Genomic DNA, 27058 nt, shown 5'->3' with positions numbered 1-27058 from the left:
TTGGGTGCATAAATATTTAATATGGTTATGTCTTCCTGATCAATTGTCCCTTTTATCATTATATAGTGTCCTTCTTTATCCTTTGTGGTGGATTTAAGTCTAAAGTCTATTTTGTCAGAAATTAATATTGCTACTCCTCTTCTTTTTTGCTTATTGTTTGCTTGATATATTTTTTTCCATCCTTTGAGTTTTAGTTTGTTTGTGTCTCTAAGTCTAAGATGTGTCTCTTTTAGGCAGCATATAGATGGATCGTGTTTCTTTATCCAGTCTGTGACTCTCTGTCTCTTTATTGGTGCATTTAGTCCATTTACATTCAGCGTAATTATAGATAAATAAGTTTTTAGTGCTGTCATTTTGATGCCTTTTTATGTGTGTTGTTGACAATTTCATTTTTCCACATACTTTTTTGTGCTGAGGCGTTTTTCTTAGTAAATTGTGAGATCCTCATTTTCATAGTTTTTGACTTTATGTTAGTTGAGTCGTTACGTTTTTCTTGGCTTTTATCTTGAGTTATAGAGTTGTTATACCTTTTTGTGGTTACTTTATTATTTACCCCTATTTTTCTAAGTAAAAACCTAACTTGTATTGTTCTATATCGCCTTGTATCACTCTCCATATGGCAGTTCAATGCCTCCTGTATTTAGTCCCTCTTTTTGATTATTGTGATCTTTTACCTATTGACTTCCATGATTCCCTGTTATGTGTATTTTTTTTTTAATTAATCTTAATTTGTTTGTTTTTGTGATTTCCCTATTTGAGTTGATATCAGGACGTTCTGTTTTGTGACCTTGTGTTGTGCTGATATCTGATATTATTGCTTCTCTGACCAAACAATATCCTTTAGTATTTCTTGTAGCTTTGGTTTGGTTTTTGCAAATTTTCTAAACTTGTGTTTATCTGAAAATAGCTTAATTTTACCTTCATATTTCAGAGAGAGTTTTGCTGGATATATGATCCTTGGTTGGCAGTTTTTCTCCTTCCGTGTTCTGTATATGTCGTCCCATTCCCTTCTTGCCTGCATGGTTTCTGCTGAGTAGTCTGAACTTATTCTTATTGATTCTCCCTTGAAGGAAACCTTTCTTTTCTCCCTGGCTGCTTTTAAAATTTTCTGTTTATCTTTGGTTTTTGTGATGATAATATGTCTTGGAGTTTTTCTTTTTGGATCAATCTTAAATGGGGTTCGACGAGCATCTTGGATAGATATCCTTTCGTCTTTCATGATGTCAGGGAAGTTTTCTGTCAGCAGATCTTCAACTATTTTCTCTGTGTTTTCTGTCCCCCCTCCCTGTTCTGGGACTCCAATCACCCACAGGTTATCCTTCTTGATAGAGTCCCACATGATTCTTAGGGTTTCTTCATTTTTTTTTAATTCTTTTATCTGATTTTTTTTCAGCTATGTTGGTGTTGATTCCCTGGTCCTCCAGATGTCCCAGTCTGCATTCTAATTGCTCAAGTCTGCTACTCTGACTTCCTATTGCGTTGTCTAATTCTGTAATTTTATTGTTAATCTTTTGGATTTCTACATGCTGTCTCTCTATGGATTCTTGCAACTTATTAATTTTTCCACTATGTTCTTGAATAATCTTTTTGAGTTCTTCAACTGTTTTATCAGTGTGTTCCTTGGCTTTTTATGCAGTTTGCCTAATTTCATTTGTGATGTCTTGAAGCATTCTGTAAATTAGTTTTTTATATTCTGTATCTGATAATTCCAGGATTATATCTTCATTTGGGAAAGATTTTGATTCTTTTGTTTGGGGGGTTGGAGAAGCTGTCATGGTCTGCTTCTTTAAGTGGTTTGATATGGATTGTTGTCTCCGAGCCATCACTGGGAAACTAGTTTTTCCAGAAAATCTGCTAAAAAAAAAATGCAGTCAAATCCCTATGATAGTTCTCCCTCTGGCTCAGGCTATTCGGATGTTAATGAAGCCGCCTGGGGAGGGTGGGGGAGGGAACAGAGAGATAGGAGAGTAGCACCTCAGAATATAGCCAGAGTTGCTTGTCTCGCTTGGAATGACTATTATATCTGAGATTCCCGTGGGGCGCGTTGCCTATGTGTGCTGGCTGTGTGGAGGTTGCCCCTGGGGGGTCTGGCCCGCTGGAGTCACGGTCAGATCCTCCGCTTCCAGCCCCACGCCCAGCGTCAAGGCTCCCCTGCTGGGACGGTGCACTCTCGACTCCAAAATCAGTCGCTGCCTCCCGGGGACTTCTCGTCCCTCCAGCCGTGTTGCTGTGCCGCCCCCGCGAACTGGTTGGGTCCCCTCCCGGGGTTAGTTCAGGTGGGTGGAGCAGCTCCCCGTGCTTGTGCCGTGACCGAGTGTTCTGGCTGGGATGCTGTTCTCCCCGCTCCAATACCAGTCGCTGCCTCCCGGGGACTTCTCCTACCGGCTGCGTCCCACGCCGCCTGCCTGAACCAGCTGGGCCCCCTCCTGGGGTTAGTTCAGGGGGGTGCAGCAGCTCTCCGTGTTTATGCCGTACCTGCGTCCAGTCCAAATCCCGGCGGGACGGTTCCCCGGCTGGGACGCTGCTCTCCCCGTTCCAAGACCAGTCACTGCCTCCCAGGGACTTCTCCTACCGGCTGCATCCCACGCCGCCCGCTGGTCCCCCTCCCGGGGTTAGTTCAGGGGGGTGGAGCAGCTCTCTGTGCTTGTGCCGTACCTGACTGGTATGCTGGCTTCAGGCTCTGAAAACAATCGCTGCTTCCCCGTATTAGTTCATTCTCCGTCTCTAAATCTGTGTTTGTTGTTCAGGGTTCGTAGATTGTTATGTATGTGATCGATTCACTTGTTTTTCCGTGTCTTTGTTGTAAGAGGGATCCGAGGTAGCGTCTGCCTAGTCCGCCATCTTGGCCTGGGGCACCTTTTTAATGCCTTTCTTTTTCTTTTAGGTGCCAAGTATTTTATTAGCAAGTGGCCCTCTGCTCAGCTTTTACTTCTCAATGTGTTGGAGGCATGATTAGCATTTGTTAGAGAAGAGATCTTCTGGGTCTTTCTACCCCAAAGATCTTTCATCTGAAGCCAGGGCTGCACTTCTGTCCTGGGTTTTGAACACCTTCTAGATAGTTCATAGAAATGCTCCAGCTGAGCTCCTTCCTTCCCAAAGTCAGGGGTGGATGGATGGTGGCTATTTGCTGAAGCAGGGCAGGGACTGGACTTCAGTGGCCATACTGGGGGAAGGGAGGTTGGAAAGAGGACAGGATTTGTGGGTAAAGGATGGGCAATAATGCAGTGATCCCTGCTTTGGGGGCGACCGTGGTATAATGAATAGGAACATGGATTTTAGGATCAGACTGACCAGGTGTGAATCCTGGCTCTCTCAGACAGGCTGTTTCAGCTTCCTCATTTGTAAAATGGGGATGATGATAATATTACCTCATGGGGTGTTAGGGACGTTATGTGAGACAGTGCAGATATTCAGTGAGTGGCAGCCATGGTTGCTGATGTTGGCTTTGGTTCTCTCCCCCTCACCTCTGAGCAGGCATCTGCCTACACTCTTACCTCTCCCTCTCTCCTCTGTCTCAAAGTTCAGCCATACCTATGTGGGAGTACCATCTATTTCCCGGGCTCTTCTCAAGTGGCCTGTCTTATCATCAACAGTCCTCATAGGGCTATGTCATAACTGGATAGACCCCTTCTCTTCCTAGCTGTCATGGATTGAGTTGTGTCCCCCAGAAATATCTGTCAACTTGACTAGGTCATGATTTGCAGTATCATATGATTGTCTACCATTTCATCATCTGGTGTGATTTCCCTGTGTGTTATAAATCCTGTCACTATGCTGTAAAAAGATGGATAAGTGGAAGTTATATTGGTGAGATCTACAAGATTAGATAGTGTCTTGAGCCAAACTCTTGTGAGATGTAAAAGAGAGAAGTGAGCAGAGAGACACAGGGACTTCATACCACTAAGAAAGCAGTGCCAGGAGCAGGGCCTGTCCTTTGGACCTGAGGTTCCTGTGCTGAGGTGCTCCCAGACCAAGGGAAGACTGATGCATCACAAGGACCTTCCTCCAGAGTCGACAGAGAAAGAAAGCGTTCCCCTGGAGCTGGCGTCCTAAATTCAAACTTCTAGCCTGCTGGACTGTGAGAGAATAAACTTCTCTGTTAAAGCCATCCACTTGTGGTATTTCTGTGATAGCAGCACTAGATGACTAAGACTTCAGCTCTCTGACAGCTTTGGGAGTTTGGAAGTTGTGGTCGGTCACCTCAAGCCAGCTGCTGCTGGGTGTCAGGGGCTGTATCTGCCCTGGGCTAGTGGCCTAGGGCTACTTTGCATGTTAATTTAAAAATATGTGAGTAGCTCTGTGGCCCTGAACATCTCCCCCAACCCCACACCTGTCACCCTGTGGCCAGGCAATCTACTTTAAGGGAATGAAGGATGACACCCTGGTGATGGCATTCTTGTTTAGAAAGCAGAGGCTCTGATCTATTTTGGGGGCTGTCTGTAGGAACCCAACAATGCACAGCTTTGCCTTCCTTTCAGTAATAGGTGGGCTTCAAAACACTCTGTACAAATCACACAGAATGAATCATATTCTGAGGTGGGAGTGTTGGTGGAGGGGACCAATGGCTATTTCAAGAATCAAACATATGAAGCAGAAAGAACCTTTAAAGATACTGGACTCTAGAGGCCAGCCTCCTCCTTTGATGGCTAAAAATGAGGCTCAGAAATGGAATTATCACTGAGGGCATTAATTAATAGCAAACCTGGAAAGACACAAGTAGAAAATCACTTGCTTTCTATCGGGCTCAAATAGACAGATTTTCATAAAGCGAGTCTATTCAAAGTGAGGGTCACTTGTAAAGCTTCCGCCAAGTCTGCCTTCCCCCACCTCTCTGGCCCTTTCACCATCATTGCCTCAGGCTTCTTGATGTTTGACTTTCCAACTCCCTGTACACAACCCACAGATCTGAAACAACAGGAATGGACAAGACCTATTAGGTCATCTCGGTTCCGCCTGGCCCTGTCCTTCCTTCCCTTCCGTATCTTATCTCCATCTCAGTCTTTCTTTTGCAGCAGCTCCCACAAGACATCGCCCTCCTCCGTTCCTAAAGTTCAGCCTGTCTACTGCAGCTAATGTATTACAGCTTAACTACGCTCCTGCCCCCTTATCACCCAGATGCCCTGAGGCACCGACCCGGCTACTGCCAGAGCCAGTTTGGGGTTTAATTTACAGCAGAGCTGGAAGCAGAAGCCTCCTTGTCAACTGTGGGCCTTTGCCTAGTTTATCTGTGTGACACCAATGGTGCTATCAGGTGTCCACCCTGTTTCCCCTTGAAACCCAGGGGCTCACTGGTCACCTGGCCTGCACGGCTCCAGTGCACCTGGAGAGGGGGCCTGGTGTGTGATGTTCCCACTTTTCGTGGCTGTTCACACAAACTTCTCAGCTTCTTGCAGGTTCCTGGTCCCATGGGCATCACCCAGAGCTGTCTTTAATAAGCAAGGGTTAGTGTCCCTCCCTCAGTCCAACAGAATGAATCAAAGCATAAAAAAAAGTAAGAAGCCAAAAGAGAAATAGTGATGAGTCATTAAGCAAACATTCTTTGCTCCCCTTCTCTGAGCTACCCACATTGCATATGCATAATATGGTCTCAGGAAGGACATAAATTAAAGCACTTAGAAATCATCTAGTCCAACTCCCTCATTTTACAGATGGGGAAACTGAGGCCCATGGTCTTTTCCAGGAGGAAGTTAAGACCCACCTGTATGAAACGTGATATAAACACTGGCTAGCTTCTGCTGTAGGAGCCTGAGTAGTGCAAGCGGTTTGTGTTCGGCTGCTAACCTAAAGGTTGGTGGCTTGAACTCACCCAGCGGCTCTGTGGAAGAAAGGCCTGGCAAAGTGCTGCCATGAGGATGACGGCCAAGAAAACCCTGTGGAGCAGTTCTTCTCTGTAACACGTGGAGTCATCATGGGGGCCCAATCCACGACGGCTAACAACAGCAGCCTCTGCTCTGGGCTTGTGCTGTGAGTGACTCAGACAAGGGCAAAGGGAGGTCAGAAACAGGACATAGGCTTAGGTGGGGGTGATGGGGCAAGGGCACTTGGCTAGACATTGGAATGTGCAAGAGGTGAGGGAGGGGAGTGGGTGTGTCTGTGTAGAAGGTATAATGGCATGAGCCAAGGCTTGAGGCAGAAAAACGGGTACATTGAGGCACCAGATGGGCGTGGGTAAAACAGAAGAGTTTCTGTAGGGGCAGTGGTGAGGGCCAGGGCTGGAGGGCAGTGTAGACAGCTATCAGAACTCAGGTTCCAGAATCAGATGCCCCTGGCTCTACCAGCACCTTGGGCAGTTACTTGATCTCCTGTGACCCAGGTTTCTTTTCTGTAAAATGGGAAGAATAAGAGTTCTCACTTCATGAGACTGTTGTAAGGGTTAAGTGAGCTAATGTTCTTAGAGAGTAAACTGTCAATAAATTTTACTTATTGTTAGTGGTAGTAGTAGTAGTAGGGTTAGTATAGCAGTCCCTCCTTCCCAGGGCCATTGTGAGGATTAAGGTGGTACTGTGTCTGCCAGCCTGGTGCCTGGCACGTGGAAAGCACTCATTAAATGGTGCTGCTACTAGCACAGTGGTTTAGGACCAAGCTGAACAGAGTCTGAAAACCAGGCTGAGAGCTCTGAATAATATGCAGTTGGTGAGGGGTGCCTTTGACGGCTTTGAGTTCTCCCAGATCCTGGAAAACTCTAAACAGGTAGGCAGGCTGTCACTGCCAGGTATGACCAACCCATCTTTGCTCCTCACAGCCTCAGCTCTGGGACCAGCAAGGCCAATCATTTATCCCAATGTTCACTCACAGAGAGGGAAGAATTGGACACGTTTCCGAAAGCTTTGGCACAAGAGAGGAAATCTTCCTTCCAAATTGATTGAGGCAATTGTTTCACTTGCTTTGGGAGGGTCAGGGCTCCACGTAGTGCTCAGCGTACAGGATAAACAGGCACCAAGAGAGACCTTGCCCTCCATGCCACTCACCTTCATCTCTGTGGGCTGTCTTTTGTGTTCTGTTCCCAGGCCTCTCTGCTCAGGCAGCTCTGTGGGCAGGCGTGGCCAGGACTGGCTATCACAAGGGCTCAGAGAGCAGCTTGGTGGCTGAGGGCTTAGCAAGTCCCACACTGGTAGTGACGAGGACCTGCTTCCTTGCCCCTGGAAGAATCTGCCCCTTCCCTGGCAGGGGCTGAAGCCCAGAGGCCTGGCCCATACGACCAACCCCTCTGAGCCATCTGTCAAAGCCAGGCCCTTCTCTCTCTCTGAATCACTCTCTCTCCTCTCGTTGGGAGGGGAGGACCTCGTGAACACTCCGGGAAGGAGTAAGTTCCTGTGAGCCCCTCCTGGTCAGCCCAGCTTTCTAAGGGAACTTGGGATCCAGGCCAGAGCTGGGTTTTGAGGGGAAGAGTCTCTCCATGGGATTACAAGACCCCATCGTGGTCTTTTATTCCCACGGCTGCCCAGTTGTCTTCTCCTCTGCTGGCCGGAAAACTTAGTTGCCATGTCATTGTCACTCATGTCTCCATGTTCCCCTCTTTCCCTGCTCACTGGGAGACAGAGGCAAAATACACCTCCTTCCCTCCCCATCCTCTCCTGCAAACTGTTCAGAATCCTTGCCAGACGGCCAGGGCCTGCAAAATCAGGGTATGGTGGGGGTGGGGGAGTAGGGTTTCCAGAGCTGAGGCCCTTTAGAAATGATTTCCATTTCTACCAAGCAGGGCGTCCTTCATAGGGAACGAAAGACCAGTTCCCACATCTCAGGAAATCCCCAAGCCACCTCTGCTGATAGGACGACAGTTAATTTCATTGACCTCATCTCAGATCTCTCAATTCAGTTGAGCAGACCTGTGTTGAGCAATTCCTTTTTGCCAGGACTGAACAGACATGAACCCTGCCATCAAGGCATTTACAGTCCAGCCAGGGAGAAGGAGACACATATGTGAGAAGCTCAGCAGCAGGGGCAGGTCCACAAAGCCATGAGGCTGATGTATTCAGAATCCAGAGCTTTTCAGACATTGGAATGGTTGTGGGGTACATACACCGTACATGCAGTGCATCTACCATGGGACAGAACCCTGTATTCTCTCATGCTTGTATTCATACTTCTATTCAAATATTCAAACATTGTAAATAGTTTCACATCTGTCTAGATCAGATTTTGCTGTCAAATGAGTTTGATGAAAAATGTCCAATTTGGGATAAGGAATCATGACCTTCTATAAGAATTTATTTTAAGGAGAAACTCCCTTTGTTGAGGCCCACGGTAACGAGCCTGCTTGGGGCAGAAGCTGGCCAGGACAAGAAGCTGACCTGTCTCCTAAAAGCAGTTTCCTGTGGAGCTGACTCAGAGCCATAGTGTGATGAGAATATAAGGAGGGAGAGATACCTCTTTCCTAGGTACAGGGAAGGCACCTGAGCAGACCTGAGCTGGGCACTGGAGGATCCGTAGGAGTTTGCCAGGAGGAAGGGCAAGGAAGGTCCTGGACCAGGGAAGGATTTTTTTGTTGTTCCACGGGCCCCTCTGGTAGTCTGGGGATGCTAATTGACTCCCTTCCTAGAAAAATGTTTTTAAATGAATAAAATACCATAGATAGGACGACCAAAGAAACCAATTATGTGGAAATACAGTTAAAATGTTTTTAATAGTGATCTATTTTTGTGCTTCTTTATTCATGTATTGCCCCTGGGTAGCATAAACATACGCATTGCATTACGCATTTGACTGCTTGCTGAAAGATTGGCTGTTCAAACCCACCCAGAGGAGCCTTGGAAGACAGGCCTGGCAATCTGTTTCCGAAATGTCACAGCCTTGAAAACCCAATGGAGCAGTCCTACTCTGCACACATGGTGTCCATGAATCAGAATTGACTCGATGGCAACCAACAACAACAACAACTTTCATTAGCCCTAGCATCAGGTGTAATTACCGGCATAATGTCACAGTAGTAATGAATGCAAATGGTATTTCCAGATATCTGCGGCACTGTAATGTAACAGGAAAACATTTGTGATTTCTGTTGGTGATAAAGTCGCAAGTACTACTAACCTAGTGTGGTTTGTTGCCTATGTTCAGAATTGGAGGAAATGTTAAACTTCAATTACGGGTTAGAGAAAACGATTAATCCGCCCCCGCCGCCCCCAAAACGTTCTGTTCTGATAAGCGAGTAAGCGTTATTCTATCCACAGGCCCGGGGCCACAAGCTAAGAACCTCTGATTGGGTCAGAGAGGACCACTTGGGAATAGATAGGCTCAGGTGGGAAAATACGAAGTTATGTTCTAGGGAAGAAGGACTACCTGATGGGCTGGCATGAAGCAGAGAGAGTGTGATGGGAGGAAGGGCCAGAAAGGCAGGATCTTGAGGAAATCAGAACCATTTGGATTTTACTTGCTCATCAGGACAGATTTTTTTTTTATAATGACATTTTATTTTTTATAGTCATGCTATAAAAGGAATGCATGCTCATTATAGAAAAGAGAGAAAAGAAAAGAAGAAAAAAAAAAGAAAGGAAAATCATTAGGTATCCCAATGCCCAAGGCAATCTCTATTAACATTCCAGCTAATCACTACTAACTCACTTTGGAGGCTGCACATTTGAGTCAAGGAACTGGACCCTAGAGTCGGAGTGTGAGAAGTTTTGAGTCCTGACTCTGCTGCTTAATTTTCCTTTCCTGTTTTCTTGTCTGTCTAATGAGGGTGATTGTAATATTACCTATCTCATTAGGTTGTGTTGAGAATTAAATAAGTTAATTCATGTAAAACACTGAGAATAGTTCATAATTAGTACTCAATAAATGTTGACTTTTATAGCATTTTCCTTCAGTCATTCCTCAATGCATAACTATTTTCTGTATTTGCCTAATTATGGCCATTCCATAGATATATGTGTAATTTTACATCCTGCTTCTTTCTCTTAAAATTATTTCATAAACTCTTTGTAAGCATTTTATTTGCCCATATAATATTCCATTTGGGTATATGGCCCACACTTTACATAAGTATGCCTTTATAGTTAGGCACTTAGTTCATTTCCAGTTTTCAGTGGAAGGTGTTGAGCAGGCTTCATTGTGGTTCAGCAAAGATTTATTGAGCACATATCTGTGCTAGATACTGAGGATGCAGAGATAAATAAGACAACCTTTCTGCCCTCAAGGAGCAAGGCTTCAAAGTGGTTCCTCCTGGTTCAGTCATGGCCAAGGAAGCAAAACGGGAACAGACCTGAATTTTTAAAAAATTGGGTGAATGGGAGTGGTAACTAGAATGGGAAAAATTATGGGTTGAAGCCCTGTTGGAAACCTAATGTACCTCTTAGAAAGCAAAGGCAACATACGCATTGCATTCGCACACCTCTTGGCCTTTGAATTTTGAGCAGAGTTGGAAACAGTAGTGCCCTGCTCAAAGATGGCGGCCAACCGCACCGCTTTGAATTTGTGTAACTCTCCGCAGTCTTACCAATAATCCAGTCTCACGTATCAGGCTCCTGAAATGGCTCACTATGCCTCTTCTGAGTCTCCCATTCCTGGGCTCCAACCCATAATTTTTCTTTTTCTGGTTATTGTTCTAGATCACCCAAACTGTAAAAATTCAGATCTTTTTTGGTTTTGCTTTGTTGGCCATGACGGAATTGGTTCAAACTGTGTTAAAGCCCTGACAGGAAGCACACAGTTCTATGCTTTAGGATTATATTGTGGCTCACTGTTGGGAGAATGGATTGAAAATGAAGATTCTGGAGACAGGGAGGCCCCTTAGGAGGCAGGTAGTAAAGAGGGGCTGACCTGGAACAGTGACAGTGGAAAGGAAGGGACAGTGGGAGTGTGCAGGCCCAACAGTCAAAATCTGGCCCCTGATTGGTGAATCAAGTGAATGGACTTAGTGAAGGAAGATGAGGGAAAAGTCTAGGATGACTGTGATTTTGAGCCTGAAAAGCTAAAAAGAGTAGAGTGAATAAGAACATGGGCTTTGGCATCACATGAATCTCCAGATTCAACCTAGTTCCATATTACCTGTGATCTTGAACAAGTAACTTGAATTGTCTAAGCCTCAGTTTCCCCATTTGTAAGTGGGGGATAATGATAACTATTCCTCAAAGAAGTTTAAAGATTGAGTCAGGTTGTATATGAAAAAGTACATACAGGGCATAACAATAAGAACAGCTATGCCCATTAGGCTCCATTCTAAGCATATGTATTAACTCACTTGAATTCTCACAACAACCCTATGAGAGAGGTGTTGTCAGTATTCTAGTTTTACAGAAGAAGACACAAGCCCAGAGAGGTAGCTTAAGCAAGGTCTCATGGCTAGTAAATGACAGCTGGAACTCAAACCCAGACCGACTTTAATCAGAGTCGGTGTTTTTAAAGGTTGTGCTACCTGCCTCTCTGCCGTACCCAGGGTGCGTTGGGATTCCAGAGGGAAGTCCCCGTGGTGATGTCCAGCAACTGGTTGGATGCTTGATTTTGTAATCCACGACATGGATCAGAGAGTGTAGGGTCATCTGAAATGAGAGTGGTTGCCACAGGCAAGGGTGAGATTGCCCAGTGAGAGTGTGGTGTTTCGTTAACTTGCATTTAGTGGGTGGGGCAAGGAAGAAGAGTCAGCAAAGAAAGTGAGAAAGAAGGGTCAGAGAACTGGGTGAGAATCAGAATTGGAGGGTGTTGTGAGATTCAAAAGAACAAGGCAATCAGCAACATCAGATGGTGCAAGAAGAGAGTACACTGAGAACTGATGAGAGGCCACCAGTGACCTTGGAGAAATCAGATTCAGTAGGACAGGGTTGGGTGGAGGAGGAGGGGACCCCAGCTGTAGGGAGATGAGCAAAAAGGTGGCTGTGGAGTAGTGCAGACAAAACAGGAGGCTGCAAGAGAGGAGAATGAACACTGAACAGAGGGTCAAGAGACTTGAACACAAATACAGGATCTGGCCATTTTTTTACGGGTGTGGAGTTAGGCAAGTTATTTAACATCTCTAAGATGCTATCTCCTTGTTGGTCAGATCAGGAAATAAGACCCACCTCTGAGGCTGTTGAGGAGTCCTTGCGTGGTATAAATGGTTAAGTGAAAGGTTGGCTGTTCAAACCCACCCAGAGGCACTTCAGAAAAAAGACCTGGCAATCTGCTTCCAAAAGGTCATAGGCTTGAAAAACATATGAATCGGAATAGATGTGGCAGCAACTGATTTATTTTACTTTATTTATTCTGGTTTTCTGAGGCGGATGATGGGATAATGAACTTTTACGAAGCACCCAGCAGGCAATATGCATTAACTTGGCTGAGGCTCCCATGAGATAACTCTTATAGAAATAGCTTGAACTTTGAAGAGCACTTTTCAAAGGTAAAGCTGAGTCATTGCTACTCTGCCACTGGGGACTGTTCTGACAGTATTGATGAGCCCCCTTTAGGCTCCCTCTACCTGTAGCCTCTCAATCTGCTGAGATCCCAGGATATTGCAAATTCCTGCCTGAACTACAGGTTGAGAGAAGACGGAGCTGATATGCAGTTTATATGGTAAATTGTTCTTCCTTGCCACCTGTGCCCCCTTAAGGTGATCACGTGGCCTTGTTGACCCAGGCTTAAGACTCTAAATTGGGAGAAAGAGCATTCCGGTTGCAGGGCAGGCCTTGCAGCTGACTCAACAATGAGCCGTGTACTACCACTTAACCTCAGTTTAGGGACCTGAGAAATGGCTCTTCCTGACTCTTGATGTGATTAGGAGGGAGATGTGTCTGGAGCTAAGCTTTGAGTTTTGCAGAGGACTCCACGTAGTGCCACTAGGAACCTTGATGCATGTTCTGAGGGCTCTCCTTGGTCCTGATGTTGCAGTGTGTGTGCTGAGAGTTATCTCGTGCTTCCTCTTTCTAGGTTTCACCTTTTTTCTCCCTTTCTTAGTCTCTAGAATTTTTAACTGTTACATTCTCTCCATCTCTTCTGACCACATGTTGCATTCATTTACTCATCCATTCGACAAATATCAACTGGGCACCTACTGTCTAGAAAACATTGTGTTGGACACTGAGGAAGTAAAAAGTGGGGATTTAGAGATAAAAATGGCTCAGCTCCAGCCCTTAAGGGGTTTGAAATCTAGTGAGAGGGGAAACCTCTCAAGAATAAACTGAAACAGACACATTTACAAGTATCTTATAATAGAATCACACACCGCTGGCCTTGCAGCCCAGGCGAAGGTTGTCAGTTCCAGCTAAGGAGGCCAGGAAGGTCTAAAGAAGACGATGACATTTGAGGTAATCCTTGACAGGTGAGGAGGAGGAGGAGGCCTGCTGAGCTGAGGAAGCACAAGGTCAAAGCCCATGCTGGTTGGTCAGTCTGAAGATCAGGAGACAGGCTAGAGATTCCCTACAGTCCTGTGTCCCCACACCCATAGATCAGATGACAGGACGAGTGAAGAGTGACGTTCTGGCAAGTTTTCTATTTGTAGTCTGGAGGCAGAACATACCGTGGGGAGACTCCCTCTTTACTCTTAAGGGCTTCAGCTGATCGACTGAGGCCCGCCCACACTTTGGAAGGTAATCTGCTTTACTTGAGGCCAACTGATTTAATCACGTGACTACCTAACAGCAACTAGATTAGTGTTTGACCAGCTGGACACCATAGCCTAGCCAAGATAGGACATAAAATTCGCCATCACAGTCAGGAAAGCAGGGAAGCCAGTTTGACAGGCTGGGGAGGTGAACGGGAGGATGGCACTCAGGGGCAGATAATCCAATAAGCAAGGTAAGCACAGGCCTATTTGTGCTTATGTACTAACGTGTTGTGAACAATTTCACATGGGTTTAAGTAAGCCCGTGTTTACCTTACTTACTGGGTCATCCACCCATCAGGGATTGTAACTTTGAAAAGAGGCTTTGATTCTGTAGGAAGGTGCTGTGGGGTTGGGAGAGAGACAAATGCCAGCCATACCAGAAGCAGAATCTTTGATGTGGGGAAAAAGTGTGAAATTGTTCACTACAGATGAATTGGGAAGCAAGATAAGCACCGTGTTTACCTTGCCTATTGGGTAAACTGCCCTTGATTCCACCCCTGCTCCTCAGGCTCCATTTCTTTCTATTGTGGGGACCAATGGGCCGACCCTCAGCCACAGAGAGCAGCCATGCCCAGCTCCCTGCACCCACACTGCTGGCCAGGCCATAGGATGGAATCTGTGGTTCCTCCCATTAGCCTCTGTCCTTCCATGACAGCCCAGACAATTTATATGCCCTGTTGGCTGTGGCCGTATGTTGTCATAACCCAGATCATTTCCTCATTTAATATCTTCCATAAACTCTAATAAAACTGTCCTGGAATCGAGTAGTCCCAGGGAGAAGGAGAGGCCCTGGGTTCGGAAAGGTTGAGGAGAGGGCAAGCATGAAGATTATAGGGCTCAAGGCCACAGCCAAGGCAGGAGAGCTGTCCCAAGCCAAATCTAATGAGTACCTTGTTTCCTTTTCTTCTCCGATGTTCCACCACCGCCTCCCTCCACCACCGCCTCCCTCCACCACCGCCTCCCTCCACCACCGCCTCCCTCCACCACCGCCTCCCTCCACCACCGCCTCCCTCCACCACCGCCTCCCTCCACCACCGCCTCCCTCCACCACCGCCTCCCTCCACCACCGCCTCCCTCCACCACCGCCTCCCTCGTCTGCTGCAGTGTGTCAGATCCTCCCCAAGGGAGTGGTTGCTGTCCTGGGACCATCCTCCAGCCCTGCCTCCAGCTCCATCATCAGCAACATCTGTGGGGAGAAGGAGGTGAGTGCTGGGCCGGGTTGGGGGAATATCTGCCAGTTGGAAGCCTGTGCCCAAGGGCACAAGTAGGTCATTGATGGAAGAGCCCATCAAAGCTGGGATGGTGTTCTTAAAAACAACGTCAGTGCAAATAATTTGTTGGCCATTTGTTGCTCCAAGTTGTTTGAATGGAGAAACTTCTCCTCTGAGTCTTAAGTGCTGTGGTGGTGCCTCCAGTGGCCTCTTTGGTGGCAGTGGTGGTAGAGGGAGAGGACAGAGGAGGGTGGTAGTCAGGGGGATGCCCAAGAGGGCAGAAGTCTGAGCTCCCACACTCAAGTCCACATGAGTAGCTCCTTGGTGATCTGTTTATGTATTGGTGCTCTGGGGAAGAGTACCTTTGGGGGAAGGGGAAGTTTTATTGCTAAAATAAAGTTTGAAAAGCTCTGTAAGTTCTCTAGAAAAGCTATTTTTATTTTTAATTCCAGTATTTACTTCTTCAATCAGTAAATCCTTTTTCATGTGCTTCCTGTAACCACACCTGGGATTTTAAAGAGTTGAGTCCATTTCCTCTTGTTCTAGATCCATGGGAGATTAAAAATGGCACGGCCCCAGTTTTGGAGTCATAGCCCACTTCCTGTTCCTCCAACTCTCCACTTCCTTTTTCCCTGGAGAAACAAAAAGAACTTCAGAGATTCTGTCCATTGTTGGAATCTTTCCTAATCCTCCACTGGAATCAATCAATCCTCCTTTAGATGTGCCCCTGGTAGACAGTAAGAACATGACCTCTTAACCCCTCTCCATCCCAAGGGCCTTTAAGCCAGGTCCTTAGGGGGCAGATGGAGCAAGGTGGTGAGACTATGGGAGAGGGGGAGATGGGCAGAGGAAGGAAAGATCAATCTTCCACTGTCCCTGGAGGGCCTGGAGGCTCCATCCCAAGGGCCTTTAAGCCAGGTCCTTTAGGGGGTAGATGAAGCAAGGTGGTGAGACTATGGGAGAGGGGGAGATGGGCAGAGGAAGGAAGGATCAATCTTCCACTGTCTCTGGAGACCTGGAGGCTCTGCCCTCCAGAAGCTTTAGCTTTAGAAAGAGTCAGAAATAAGATGGGACACCCTACACTGCAGGACAGGCTGGATGCCTCCCCAGTCCCTGCAGAGACAGTGGAATGCAGATGGTCACTTCCTACTCCAGGCCCTCCTGGGAACCTACCCCCTTGATGCCTCTACTTTCTTTTATGATCGGAGGGCTTGGTGTGTCCTTGAGGCTTTGGGAAGAATATCTGTGCTCCTTATTTTATGAGCCCACTTGCAGAATTGTGATTTGCAAATTTTAAGTGTCATTGAGCCTCGTAGCCCTAGCCCCACAGTTGGTCTTGCTCCTTGGTAGATGGGCCCTTGCCTGTAGGCTGAGCCCTCTGAGCCTTCTTGTCACATTGACAACTTCCCACCCCCAATGCCATCAGGTGTCCAGAAAGATGACTCTTGAACCAACCTGGGCCAAAAAGAAACGTCTGTCCCTCTGCAGGCCGTTCCACCATCTCGTCTCGCAGGCCTTGGCCCCAGGAAGTGAGACCTGATGTTTAATTTAAATCTTCCTTGCCATGCTCCAGGTAAAAGCTCAAATCTGTGGCAGGCTGTTATTTCAGCAGTGGCTCTGATCTTCACCGAGTGAGGTTGCCAAGACCTCAGCTCCTGTTTTCTCCTTTCAGCTCTCTCCTTTTCTTTTCTCCCCTCTCCCTCCCCCTCCACCCATTCTTCTCTGTCCCTTACAATCCTTCCCCCAATCCCATTGCAAAATGCGGTTCCTTTGGGACTCAGTGGATATTTTCTCTCAGCCAAGGCATCCCTTAACCCTGTTTGGCATTTTGGGCTGGAGGTGCAGATCCTGACTCACAGGGCCTCCCTGTCTTCTCCCAGCCTGCTCTCTGTGCCATCACTGACCAGTCAGACAGCAGCCCTGTCCAGGGAATGGCCAGACAGTTACCCCTCCTTTGCCTGTTCCTTTCTGAGCAACTGTTCCTCTCTGTCCGGATTATGCGTTTCTTTTAATATTTTATGAAGCTGAACTGCCTTACACTGATTCCCTCCAGCTCCAGGGAAAAGAGACGGAGTTCTCACCAAGGAGCTCATTCCTTTAAATGCTGCTAACATTGTAGAAGCCCTAGTGGCTGGCTGCTTTCTGCTTAGGTGCTCTCCCCTCCATTCTGCCTGCCTCTCTTGGTTCCCCTCACCAGCCCTGCTGATGACTTCCTGGGATACATTTGCACTTGCAAATCAGTTATGAATTGATCTTTATCCTAGAGAAAGATTCGATAGGATTGGGTTAGGCCCATCGGAACAGTGGCTGCTTCCCTAGCAGGCTTCAAGATGGCAAGCTATGCTGGACAACCCCCATCAGTGCCCTCTTCCTGAAGAGGCCCCTCAACCCTCACCCCATGTACAGACAGCTGCAGGATTTTTTGGGGGAGCACCTAGATATTGGGAGAAAGGGGAAGAAAAAGAGAAAAGGCATTGTCTGAGCACTTGTTACATATTAGGTACTGAGCTGTGGCATCCTTCATACTCGGTAGCTCATTTTGCCCTCCCAAAGCTCTCAGAAGCACCTGTTCTTATCTCCATTTTTATAAAGCTTAGATAAGTTACGTGGTTTGCCCCAAGTCACACCACAGAATCTGGATGCAAACTCAAGTCTGTGGATTCCAAAACGCATTTGTTCTTCACCTTCCCAAGTCCTTAGCGATACCCTTGATCTGTAGATTCAAGGGTATCCCTAAGGTTACCACACTCACTGGGGGGTGAGTTAGCTGCGAATGGAACCTGGTAGACTGGATGGCCACACAGGGAGGGCTTTGGTCAGTGATGCTCAGATGTGTAAATTAGCCAGCCCACCCTTCCCCTGCCCAGCCATTGCCTCCATCTTGCCCCTTCGTGTCCACTTTTATTTCCAACACATTACTCCTTTTAGACAAATGTTATAGACTGCAAAATACACGAGGGATGGAAGAGTCTTTATGACACGACACACCCCAGGTCAACTTTACACTTCAGAGTCCTTGTAATTCACTAGGTTCTCCCCAGTTCTGCAGTTTTTAGTCTCTGCTGGAAAATACTGGTTGCTGTCTTTCTAATGCTCAAGAGTTAATCCTAGGTGAGTTTGGGTTTTCTCCCTAACTTCTGCTTTCACCCCATTCTCAGAGGAGCCTTGGTATCTGCCTAACTTCTCCCAGAGTTTTAGAAGGATGAGGTAGCAAAATCCTACAGAGACCATCTCAGCATCTTCCCAGGCTCCTGGCAAGATAGCCTCTGAGCCAGTCCAGGCAAAGAGAACTCCTAAAATTATGTCTGAATAGCCCGTTCTAGAAGCCAGCCAAATCCTCATCAGGAAGTTCTTCCTGCTGCCTATCTGAAATCTTACTTGCTTTAACATCATTACCACACTTTCTGCAAGTTGGCATTCCCATAAGGAGGCCCTACCTGAGGACTAGGGCTGAGGTTTCTGCCTCATCTACCTCTGATAGAAGCACCAGGTAGGCTTCAGCTCTCTTGGCTCCAGGTACCAGGGATGAGGGTGACAGAACAAAATTAAGGTGGATAGGGGCTTATTACATTTTAACTTTCCTATTACCTACTGAATAGCCTTGGCTGCCATTTGCAGCCTGTTAATTTCTCTTCCTGGGAGAAGAAAGGCAGAAGGCAGGGGCAGTGCCTCCCAGAAATGTCAGTGATAGACGCAGAGGGAATCTGACAGTGTCCTAATGAAGCCAAAGTGAAGCCAAAGCAGGTATTTATTTACCTGGCTCCACCTGAGGCTCTCTAGGTGGCTTCTCAGCTTGTGATGCTGTCTCCTCCATATGCGTCTTTTTGGTGAACGCTACCCCTGCCTTCCTTCTTGCTCCAGAATTCACCCCCAAAAGTTAGTTGGGAGCTGGTTTGTACACCTGTTGGTTGGGCTGGAATGATGGGACTCCTCTCTTAGTCCCCAGGGCACTGTTTCTGTCTTCCAGCCATCTCTGCTCTGATTTATTCACTACAAACAAAATATGATAAGAATTATCCCTTTAAGAGTCATCTGTCCCCCTGCCCAGCAGTAGACAGCTCCACTGAGAATAAAGGTCTATTATCATACCATCTCAGAAGGACAGGCACCAGCTCGCGGCCCGGAGCGCATTATGCAGGGCTGTGGTCCTGGGCCTTCCTCTCTTCGGCGCTGTCGGGGATATCGTCTTGTCTTCCTCCCATGGATTGGGCACCCTGGGCCTGCAAGCTCTGCCTTCCGCAGAGACAGGGTGTGTGTGTGGCAAAGGTCTTGAAGGAATCCATCCTCTGTAGCTTTGTCTTATTCCTCGCTTTTTCTCTCTCTCCCATCCTGGATCTTCCCTGCTGCCCATTTTTGCTCCTCCTCCCAGGTCCCTCATTTCAAAGTGGCCCCTGAGGAGTTTGTAAAGTTCCAGTTCCAGAGATTCACAACCCTAAACCTCCACCCCAGCAACACCGACATCAGCGTGGCTGTAGCCGGCATCCTGAACTTCTTCAACTGCACCACTGCCTGCCTCATCTGTGCCAAAGCAGAATGTAAGTGCCCCCGGATTGAGTTCTGCCTTCACATGGACCAGTCTAGTGGATTTGGACACTGGTTCCCTGTCTCCCTGGCTGAAGACACACCAGGAAGGGGAGGGCTCCTTCACATCGTGTGGGTCGGTAACTAATGGTTCAGGCATTTGTGTGTGTCCTTGTGTGATTGTTCTATATATTTGTTTGTGCTGGTGTGGGTGTGAGAGAGAGTGGTCCAGGACCACCCTTTGCCAGGACTCGCTGGTCATGGACAGAGCAGAGAACTGGGTTGCAGGAAGATTGACCAACCTCCAAGCCTTTTTGCATTTGCAAACTCAGTTCCCACATTTTCAGCCTCATTGTTAAGGAGACACAAAAAAAGAGAGAGAGGGGAAAAAATCAAATTGGCTGCATTTGTACTTGATGGGTTGAAGAGCTTCTTCCTCCAGAGAGCGCATTTTGCTAATGGAACAAGGTCCAAGGTCAATACCTCAAAAAGCATTTTTTTGTAAATGCAGGTTTTGGAAATGTATTTTCTCTGACTCTCAGACAATTTGTGACAAAAATTTAGTGTTCATGAGATTTAGCTAATTTAAGCCAGCACCTTCCAGCAAATATGTGCATTTGTGTGCTCCCGGTGGCAGCTGTGTACTCACACATGGACAGGCAGATGCTGGCCACTGGCTGCCGCTGGGGCCCAGTGCCTGAGCCCCAGGCACCTGGGTCCGGCACGGCTTACCTGCCCACACACTTACCTGCGTCTTTGGGCGCTGCATTGTCAAAGATATGCCATCTGCAATCAGTGTCCCTTTCTATGGCTTCTCAGAACTGATCTGCCTTCTTAAGCCCCTCTTCAACCCTGTAGCCCCTACCGCACTGGAAAACAAAAGCCACCTCACTGTCAAGGGTCAGAATAACCTACTTTACTAGACCTTCGTACCTGACTGCCTCCACATTAATTTACTCAACACATATTTATTAATTATTGTGTGTTACCCAAGAAACAAAATAACCGAGTCCTAGCTATGTATGGAAATCCTGGTGGCATAGTGGTAAATAAGTACGGCTGCTAACCAAAAGGTCGGCAGTTCAAATCCACCAGGCGCTCCTTGGAAACCCTATGGAGCAGTTCTACTCTGTCCTGTATGGTTGCTCTGAGTGGGAATCGACTCGATGGCAACGAGTTTACCTATATATGGAAACCCTGGTGGTGTAGTGGTTAAGAGCTACAGCTGCTAACCAAAAGGTTGGCAGTTTGATCCACCAGGCGCTCCTTGGAAACTGAATGGGGCAGTTCTATTCTGTCCTGTAGGGTCACTATGAGTTGGAATTGACTCGATGGCAGTGGGTTGGGTTTGGTTTTGGTAGCTATGTATGCTTTTACATACTTTCTTTAATGTTTACAGCAACTCAGTGAGTTTGGGTGTATTGGAATTCCCCATGTTATAGATGAGGAAATTGAGACTCAGACTCTGGGAAATGACTTGCCCAGGGTCGCATAATGTAAGAGAGCCTGAAGTCTTCTCACTACAAGTTCAGAGCTCCTTCCAGAGCTCTCTAGTGAACGTGAAGGAGCAGTGGCCCCTGTGCTGCAGACAGCAGTAAAAGCTGTCAGTATGAGAAAGCACAGAGTAGGTTATGCCAAGTGTCAAGTACGTAGTACGACTAGGCTTTGGGATCAGGGTGGGACATGAGATGAACCTTGAAGGATGAAAGATTTCAATAAACATAGAAAAGAGGGCATACCAGATGAGGAGAAGGGGAGGGGAGCGGAGATCTAGATGGTCTGACTAAGAGAAGTCAGTAGGAACATAGAGCTTGTATTGGTTAAAGCTGGAAAGAGAGGCTCAGGGAAGGGTGTGGAGCCTGTTGAGAGGCAGGGAGGGGATGTGGCCTTGGTCCTGTGTCAATCGAGAGCCCTGGGAGGTCTCTCCACAGAGGAATGTCCTCAGAGGAAAGGTGGTTCTAATCATGGGTCTGCCTTCGGGGGAGCAATTGGCTTGGAGTACATGAAAAAGAACATAGGAGTCGAAAAACTGGAATTTGACCAGAGAAGCTGGACACTGTCAGACTTGGAGAAAGAAAGTTGACTCCACACCATTTTCAATGGACAGGTCCCGATAAGAACCAGCAAGTTGGATGTGTACAAGAGCACACCTGTTCTTCACTTACTCAGTCCACAGGCATTTAGTGAACCAGGCACTGGGCTAGGCTTTACCGGTTCTTCAGTCACTCAGTCCACAGGCATTTAGTGAGCCAGGCACTGGGCTAGGCTTTACCAGTTCTTCAGTCGCTCAGTGCACAGGCATTTAGTGAGCCAGGCACTGGGCTAGGCTTTACTGGTTCTTCAGTCACTCAGTCCACAGGCATTTAGTGAGCCAGGCACTGGGCTAGGCTTTACCGGTTCTTCAGTCACTCAGTCCACAGGCATTTAGTGAGCCAGGCACTGGGCTAGGCTTTACCAGTTCTTCAGTCGCTCAGTGCACAGGCATTTAGTGAGCCAGGCAGTGGGCTAGGCTTTACCAGTTCTTCATTTGCTCAGTCCACGGGCATTTAGTGAGCCAGGCAGTGGCCTAGGCTTTACCAGTTCTTCAGTCACTCAGTCCACAGGCATTTAGTGGGCCAGGCACTGGGCTAGGCTTTGCCAGTTCTTCAGTCACTCAGTCCACAGGCATTTAGTGAGCCAGGCACTGAGCTAGGCTTTACCAGTTCTTCAGTCACTCAGTCCACAAGCATTTAGTGGGCCAGGCACTGGGCTAGGCTTTGTGTGAGAGAGAAGAGAAGAATGATATACAGTGTTTGTTCTCAAGGATGTAGCAGAGTCTGTGTACATTAAGCAATGCAGACAGTAGAATGATGAGGCTGGACTCAGGGAATTAGGATATGCCGGAGTTCTCAGGCAGGAGTTCCGTGGAGTGGGGTTGGTAAGAGCTCAGTGAACAAAGAGTCTATCCCCCTTAATTACAGAAAAGGGAACTGAGGCTCAAAAGTAACTTAACTTGCCTAGTCCCATAATTAGTAAGTGGGAGAGCTGGGATTTGAACCCAGGTTTCCTGGATCACTGTCCAGTACACCTTCACCATTATACCAGGATTTCTCCAACTGGGCTCCTCTTGAGCTGTGCTGACCAACACAGTAGCCACAAGCCACATGTGGCTACTTAAATTTAAATTTGAATTAATTAAGAGTAAACAAAATAAATTCATTTCCCAGTCTTTCTGGCCATATCTCAAGTGCTCAATAGCTACAATGTGGGAGTGACTACTATATTGAACAGCACTGATATAGAACATTTCCTTCATCACAGGAAGCTCTATCCAGTTGTGCTGCTTTAGATGATAAGTGCCACATAGACAAAGAGCTCTGTGGCAGAAAATAAGAAGTTTGGATAATACTTCATTCTATTTCTCCCTCGTGGACATTCCCAACACAATAACATGGACATTCTGAGATATGCAGTAGCTAAAACAGCGGTAGGTAGTCCCTGACTTATGGCGTATTCTGGTTACACCAAACCACGCTTAGGTCTGTTTTTTTGCATATCTTACCATTAGTAATACATACTGCATACAGTGTTAAAATATATCTGTCAGTTTATATGTAATGTTTCCAACTCCCAAAGACAAGTAAAGATTGGATCAATAAAGATACTGATAATAAAAGGCAATAGTAATGAAAACTAAAAAAAAAAAAAAAAAAATGAGGTATTCAACTTATATCAGAACTGACTTACGACAGCATCGTCAGAACGGTAACCCATCGTAAGTCCAGGACTACCTGTATTTATCTCATCATTACCCGCATAGGTTTGGCCGTCGTCTTAGGCTGTAGAGAGGCGAAACCAGTGAAGCGCGCGCGCGCGTGCGTGTGCGTGTGTGTGTGTGTGTGTGTGTATGGAAAGAGATTGATCTTGAGGAAATTGCTCATGAATTGTAGAGGCTGGCAAGTCCCAAGTCTGTGGGTCAGGCATGAGGCTGGAGGCTTCTCCTGACTCACGTAGCCGCAGGCTGTGAGGCTGATGGATCCCTCACACTCCTTGCAGGCTGTGAGGCTGATGGATCCCTCACACTCCTTACAGGCTGTGAGGCTGATGGATCCCAAGATCGGCAGGTAAGCTGCTAGTTCAAGTCCCAAGAACCAGAAGGCAGATGATGTTGAGCCAGATGCAGGATCCAGAGTGAGAGTCTTGCTGGACCATCTGTTTATATACTGGAGGCAGGCCATACCCCCAAGGAAACTCCCTTTCAGCTGGTTGGCTGCTCATAGCAGATCTCATCATGGAGGTGCTTACATCATTACATAACTGCCAAATTACATCATAACTGCCAAACCACTGAGAATCATGGCCCAGCCAAGTTGACACACAACCTTAACCATCACAGCCCTGAAACCCTGGAGGATGCCATTTTTATACTCCACAGGACACTGGTATTTTGTGGAACACAATTGGGAATTGCTGAGTTCCACCATGTGGCCATCCTTGCACTATGGAAGGGTGTAATGGAATCAAGGATTCTCCCCTCAAGCAGTAGTGAACTAGAGCGTCCCCGCACATACAGAGGGCGTTGAGGGGCAGAGGACAGGCTACAAATATCTGCAGGCAAAGATGATCCTGCCATCTTCCTCAGTGCTGGTGTAATGTCTCACACCCTGACAGGAAGTTCTTTCTTGTGTCTAGCCACAGTCCTTCTTGCTTATAGGCTGGTCCCTTTTTCCTCTTCTTCAACTCTTACTGGGGTTTGGAAAATGAGTTGCTCACATGTTTGTTGACCGTCTCCTATGTGCTGAGTGCTATGTTAGGCACTGTTGCCTCCCAGCCCAGGGCTCCTTTTATTGCAATTATGACATTCTTTGACCTTCAGACAGTTCCATACAGATTGCAAAGCACTTTCAGTATGTTTTCACATTTTTATCCTCCTCCCCCAGTCATCCTAAAGCCTAGAAAAGGAGTCTTGGGACTTGCTGAAGGTCACACAGTGGATACATGGTAAAGCCAACACTCTAACTCAGGCTCCTTGCCTCTCAACCTGGTGCTTCCTCCTCCATGGCCCCTTACATCCCCCTGGTCTACAGGGACAGCCTCAGAGCAGCATCTGGAGACAGAGTGAGGGCTCCAGCTGGCAGGCACAGTGTCACAGGACAGGGATCTCTAGAGCAGAGCATCACCTTCCTTCCTGGAGCAAGGGCGTAGGGTGGCTGAGTACAGACAAGGCCTGGAGAGGATGAGGCTGCCCAGGTGTAGGAGAGGGCCAGCCGGCAGCCAGGGCGGGTCTTATCAGCTATACAATGCCACCGCTACTTGGAAAACTCATCCATCTAGGCTGTTGAATGACGGCGCTCCCCACCTACCCAAGCCAGGGGAAGGAAGATGGGACAGAAGAGGAGAGGTTCGGGGCAAAGAGGATTAAAAATCTAATCAAAGGATGAGAAAATGAGGGTCTGAAGTGAGATACAGCTCAGCGCTCGGGAGGAGATACTTCCATCTTCCTTATGGTGCAGAGCTGAGAGACACTGCAAGTGGAATTAGGAACAGAATCTAATTCTATTTTCCAGTCGTCAAAATGAGGCATAACTATGATCATTCCACAGGGAATCATGCTACTTGTTCTGCTTCTTCCCCGAAGTAGATTTTTAATAAGCAGGCTTTGGATTAAATAGAGATGTATTGAGGGTTAAATTACTTTTCTTTAATGGGAAAAAAATCACAATTACTGATTTGCAAGTACCCAGTTCTGATGAGGCAGGGGCGGAGATGTGGTAAGGGGCTCAGGCGGGGCTGTCCCGTTCACCCCTTAGAGCAAGGGGACGTTGGCTATTTGGGGAATTCCAAGGAGAGCTGGGACCTCTGAGGCCAGTTTGATAAGATCACCCTGCCCTGCCACAGAGCTACCTGTTGAGACCCTCGGGAGGGACCCAGATTCCTTGTGGTCATGAGCGTAGTATGCTCTGTGTTTCCCTGGCATCTTTGTATCTGGCTCAAATAATCCTTCTTTTTGGTGTTTCTTTCTAAGTATTTTTTGTTGTTGTTGTTATGTGTCCTGTGTCTCTGTATCTCTCACTACTTATTTACTACCTGTGTGTTCTTAGAAAAGTGACAGCCTCTTTTCAGCCCATTTTCTGGTCTCTAAAATGAGGATAATGAGACCTGCCTCCCAGGATGGCTGAGGACATTACCTAGGATGACATATACAGAGTGCGTAACTCAATATCCACACCTAGGAAATTCTTGGCGCACCCAGGTTTTCCATTTCTTCCTTCCTTCCTCAAATCCCATTTAAACGAGGCCAGGCCAGGACCTGTAGCCCTGGTGGTGCAGTGGTTTTAAGGGCTTGGCTGTTAACCAAAAGGTTGGCGGTTCGAATCCACCAGCGGCTCTTTGGAAAACCTTTGGGACAGTTCTCCTTTGTCCTATAGGGTCACTTGAGTTGGAATTGAGTCGATGGCACTGGGTTTGGTTTTTAGGTCAGGATATGGAGCACAGCGAGATGAGGTGAGGTGAGGTGATGTTCGGCTCTGCCATTAGTCCTGTGGTCACTAAACCCAGTCCAGGTTGTTGGAGAGGAGCAGACTCTGATCCTGAGGTGGTCCCTGCTCCTGGGGAGGAAGTGCTGCCAAAGAGAAAGACAGGATGGTGCCATGAACAGAGAACTGTGTGGAGTCAAACCAAGTAGCTCCACTGCTTATGTGTGATGTTAAGTGGGTCACTCCACAGCTCTGAGCCTGAGTTTCCTTCTCAGGCTAAAGATGAGTGTAATCATACCTCTCAGGGTAATGGGGTGGAAAGTGGGCCCAGAGCATGATACACATTTAATTACTGTTACCACATTCTGCAAGACTGGGTGCTGGCAGTAGGTTATGGTGAGAGGAAGAGGGTAGGGAGTAGGGAATGAGAACCAGGGCCCTGTATGAAAGTAATAGAAGTCCCTGGGTGGCGCAAAGGGTTAAGTGCTTGACGACTAATCAAAAGCTTGGCAGTTCGAACCCACTCAGAGAAACCTTGGAAGAAAGGCAATCTGCTTCCGAAAGATCAGTTAGCCTTGAAAACTCTGCAGAATGCATTTCTACTCTGCACACATGGGTCACCAAGAGTTGGAATTTACCAGGCGACAACTGCATGTTTTTTTTATGGGGGTCAGTAGTGGGCCTTCCCCATGCCACCCCTAGGAGGCTCTATGGGAGGCCTTTTGTTCTTTATGATACACAATTAACCATTTACTGAGCACTTAATATGTGCCAAACATTGTGCTAAGGATTTTGCATTCGTTGCTGTTGAAATGATCTTGATTCACCCTATAGGACAGAGTAGAACTGCCCCATAGGGTTTCCAAGGCTGTAAATCTTTATGGAAGCAGACTGGAATCCTCTCGCAGAGCAGCTGGTGAGTTCAAACCGCTGACCTTTTGGTTAGCAGCTGAACACTTTAGCCACTGCACCACCAGGGCTCCTTGATTTTTGTATTATCTCCTTTAAATTTCAAATTATCTCATTTAAATCTCATGATAACCATATAAGGTGGGCTCTATGAGTATTCTCATTGTATACATGTAGAAAAGAGAAATTACATTGTGTTCAAGGTCACGTGGTTCCTATTACCTCCCCTTCTGACACTGAAAGAGCCAGAACCCAGGGACCACCGTACCTATTTTACAGGAGACTGAAGCCTTTCTGTGCCAACCTGAATGGTGAATCAGTTTGAAATCAGGTCTAAAGCCTGGGTTTATGCTGGCTCAGTCCAGTTGGCCTCAGCTTCATCACTGAGCTTCTCTTGCCTCTGCTATTTTTTCTGTTACACAGGGATTAATAATAGCTACCTCCCAGGG

General features: G+C 47.1%; 1 protein-coding gene across 1 annotated transcript in view; it reads left to right on the top strand.

Moving 5' to 3' along the window:
* Window positions 1-27058, top strand: part of GRIK4 (glutamate ionotropic receptor kainate type subunit 4) — a 363160-nt gene that overhangs the window by 168431 nt on the left and 167671 nt on the right. The window contains exons 3-4 of the mRNA XM_003418197.3: window positions 14618-14715; window positions 19094-19259. Of these exons, the coding sequence (XP_003418245.2) occupies window positions 14618-14715; window positions 19094-19259 (264 nt within the window). The remainder of the gene's footprint in view (window positions 1-14617; window positions 14716-19093; window positions 19260-27058) is intronic.

The sequence above is a fragment of the Loxodonta africana genome, chromosome 15 (genome assembly GCF_030014295.1).
Source record: "Loxodonta africana isolate mLoxAfr1 chromosome 15, mLoxAfr1.hap2, whole genome shotgun sequence".
In the NCBI taxonomy this organism is placed as follows: Eukaryota; Metazoa; Chordata; class Mammalia; order Proboscidea; family Elephantidae; genus Loxodonta; species Loxodonta africana.
The sequence above is the reverse complement of the archived record's forward strand: the minus strand, read 5'-3'. Positions and strand labels throughout refer to the sequence as shown.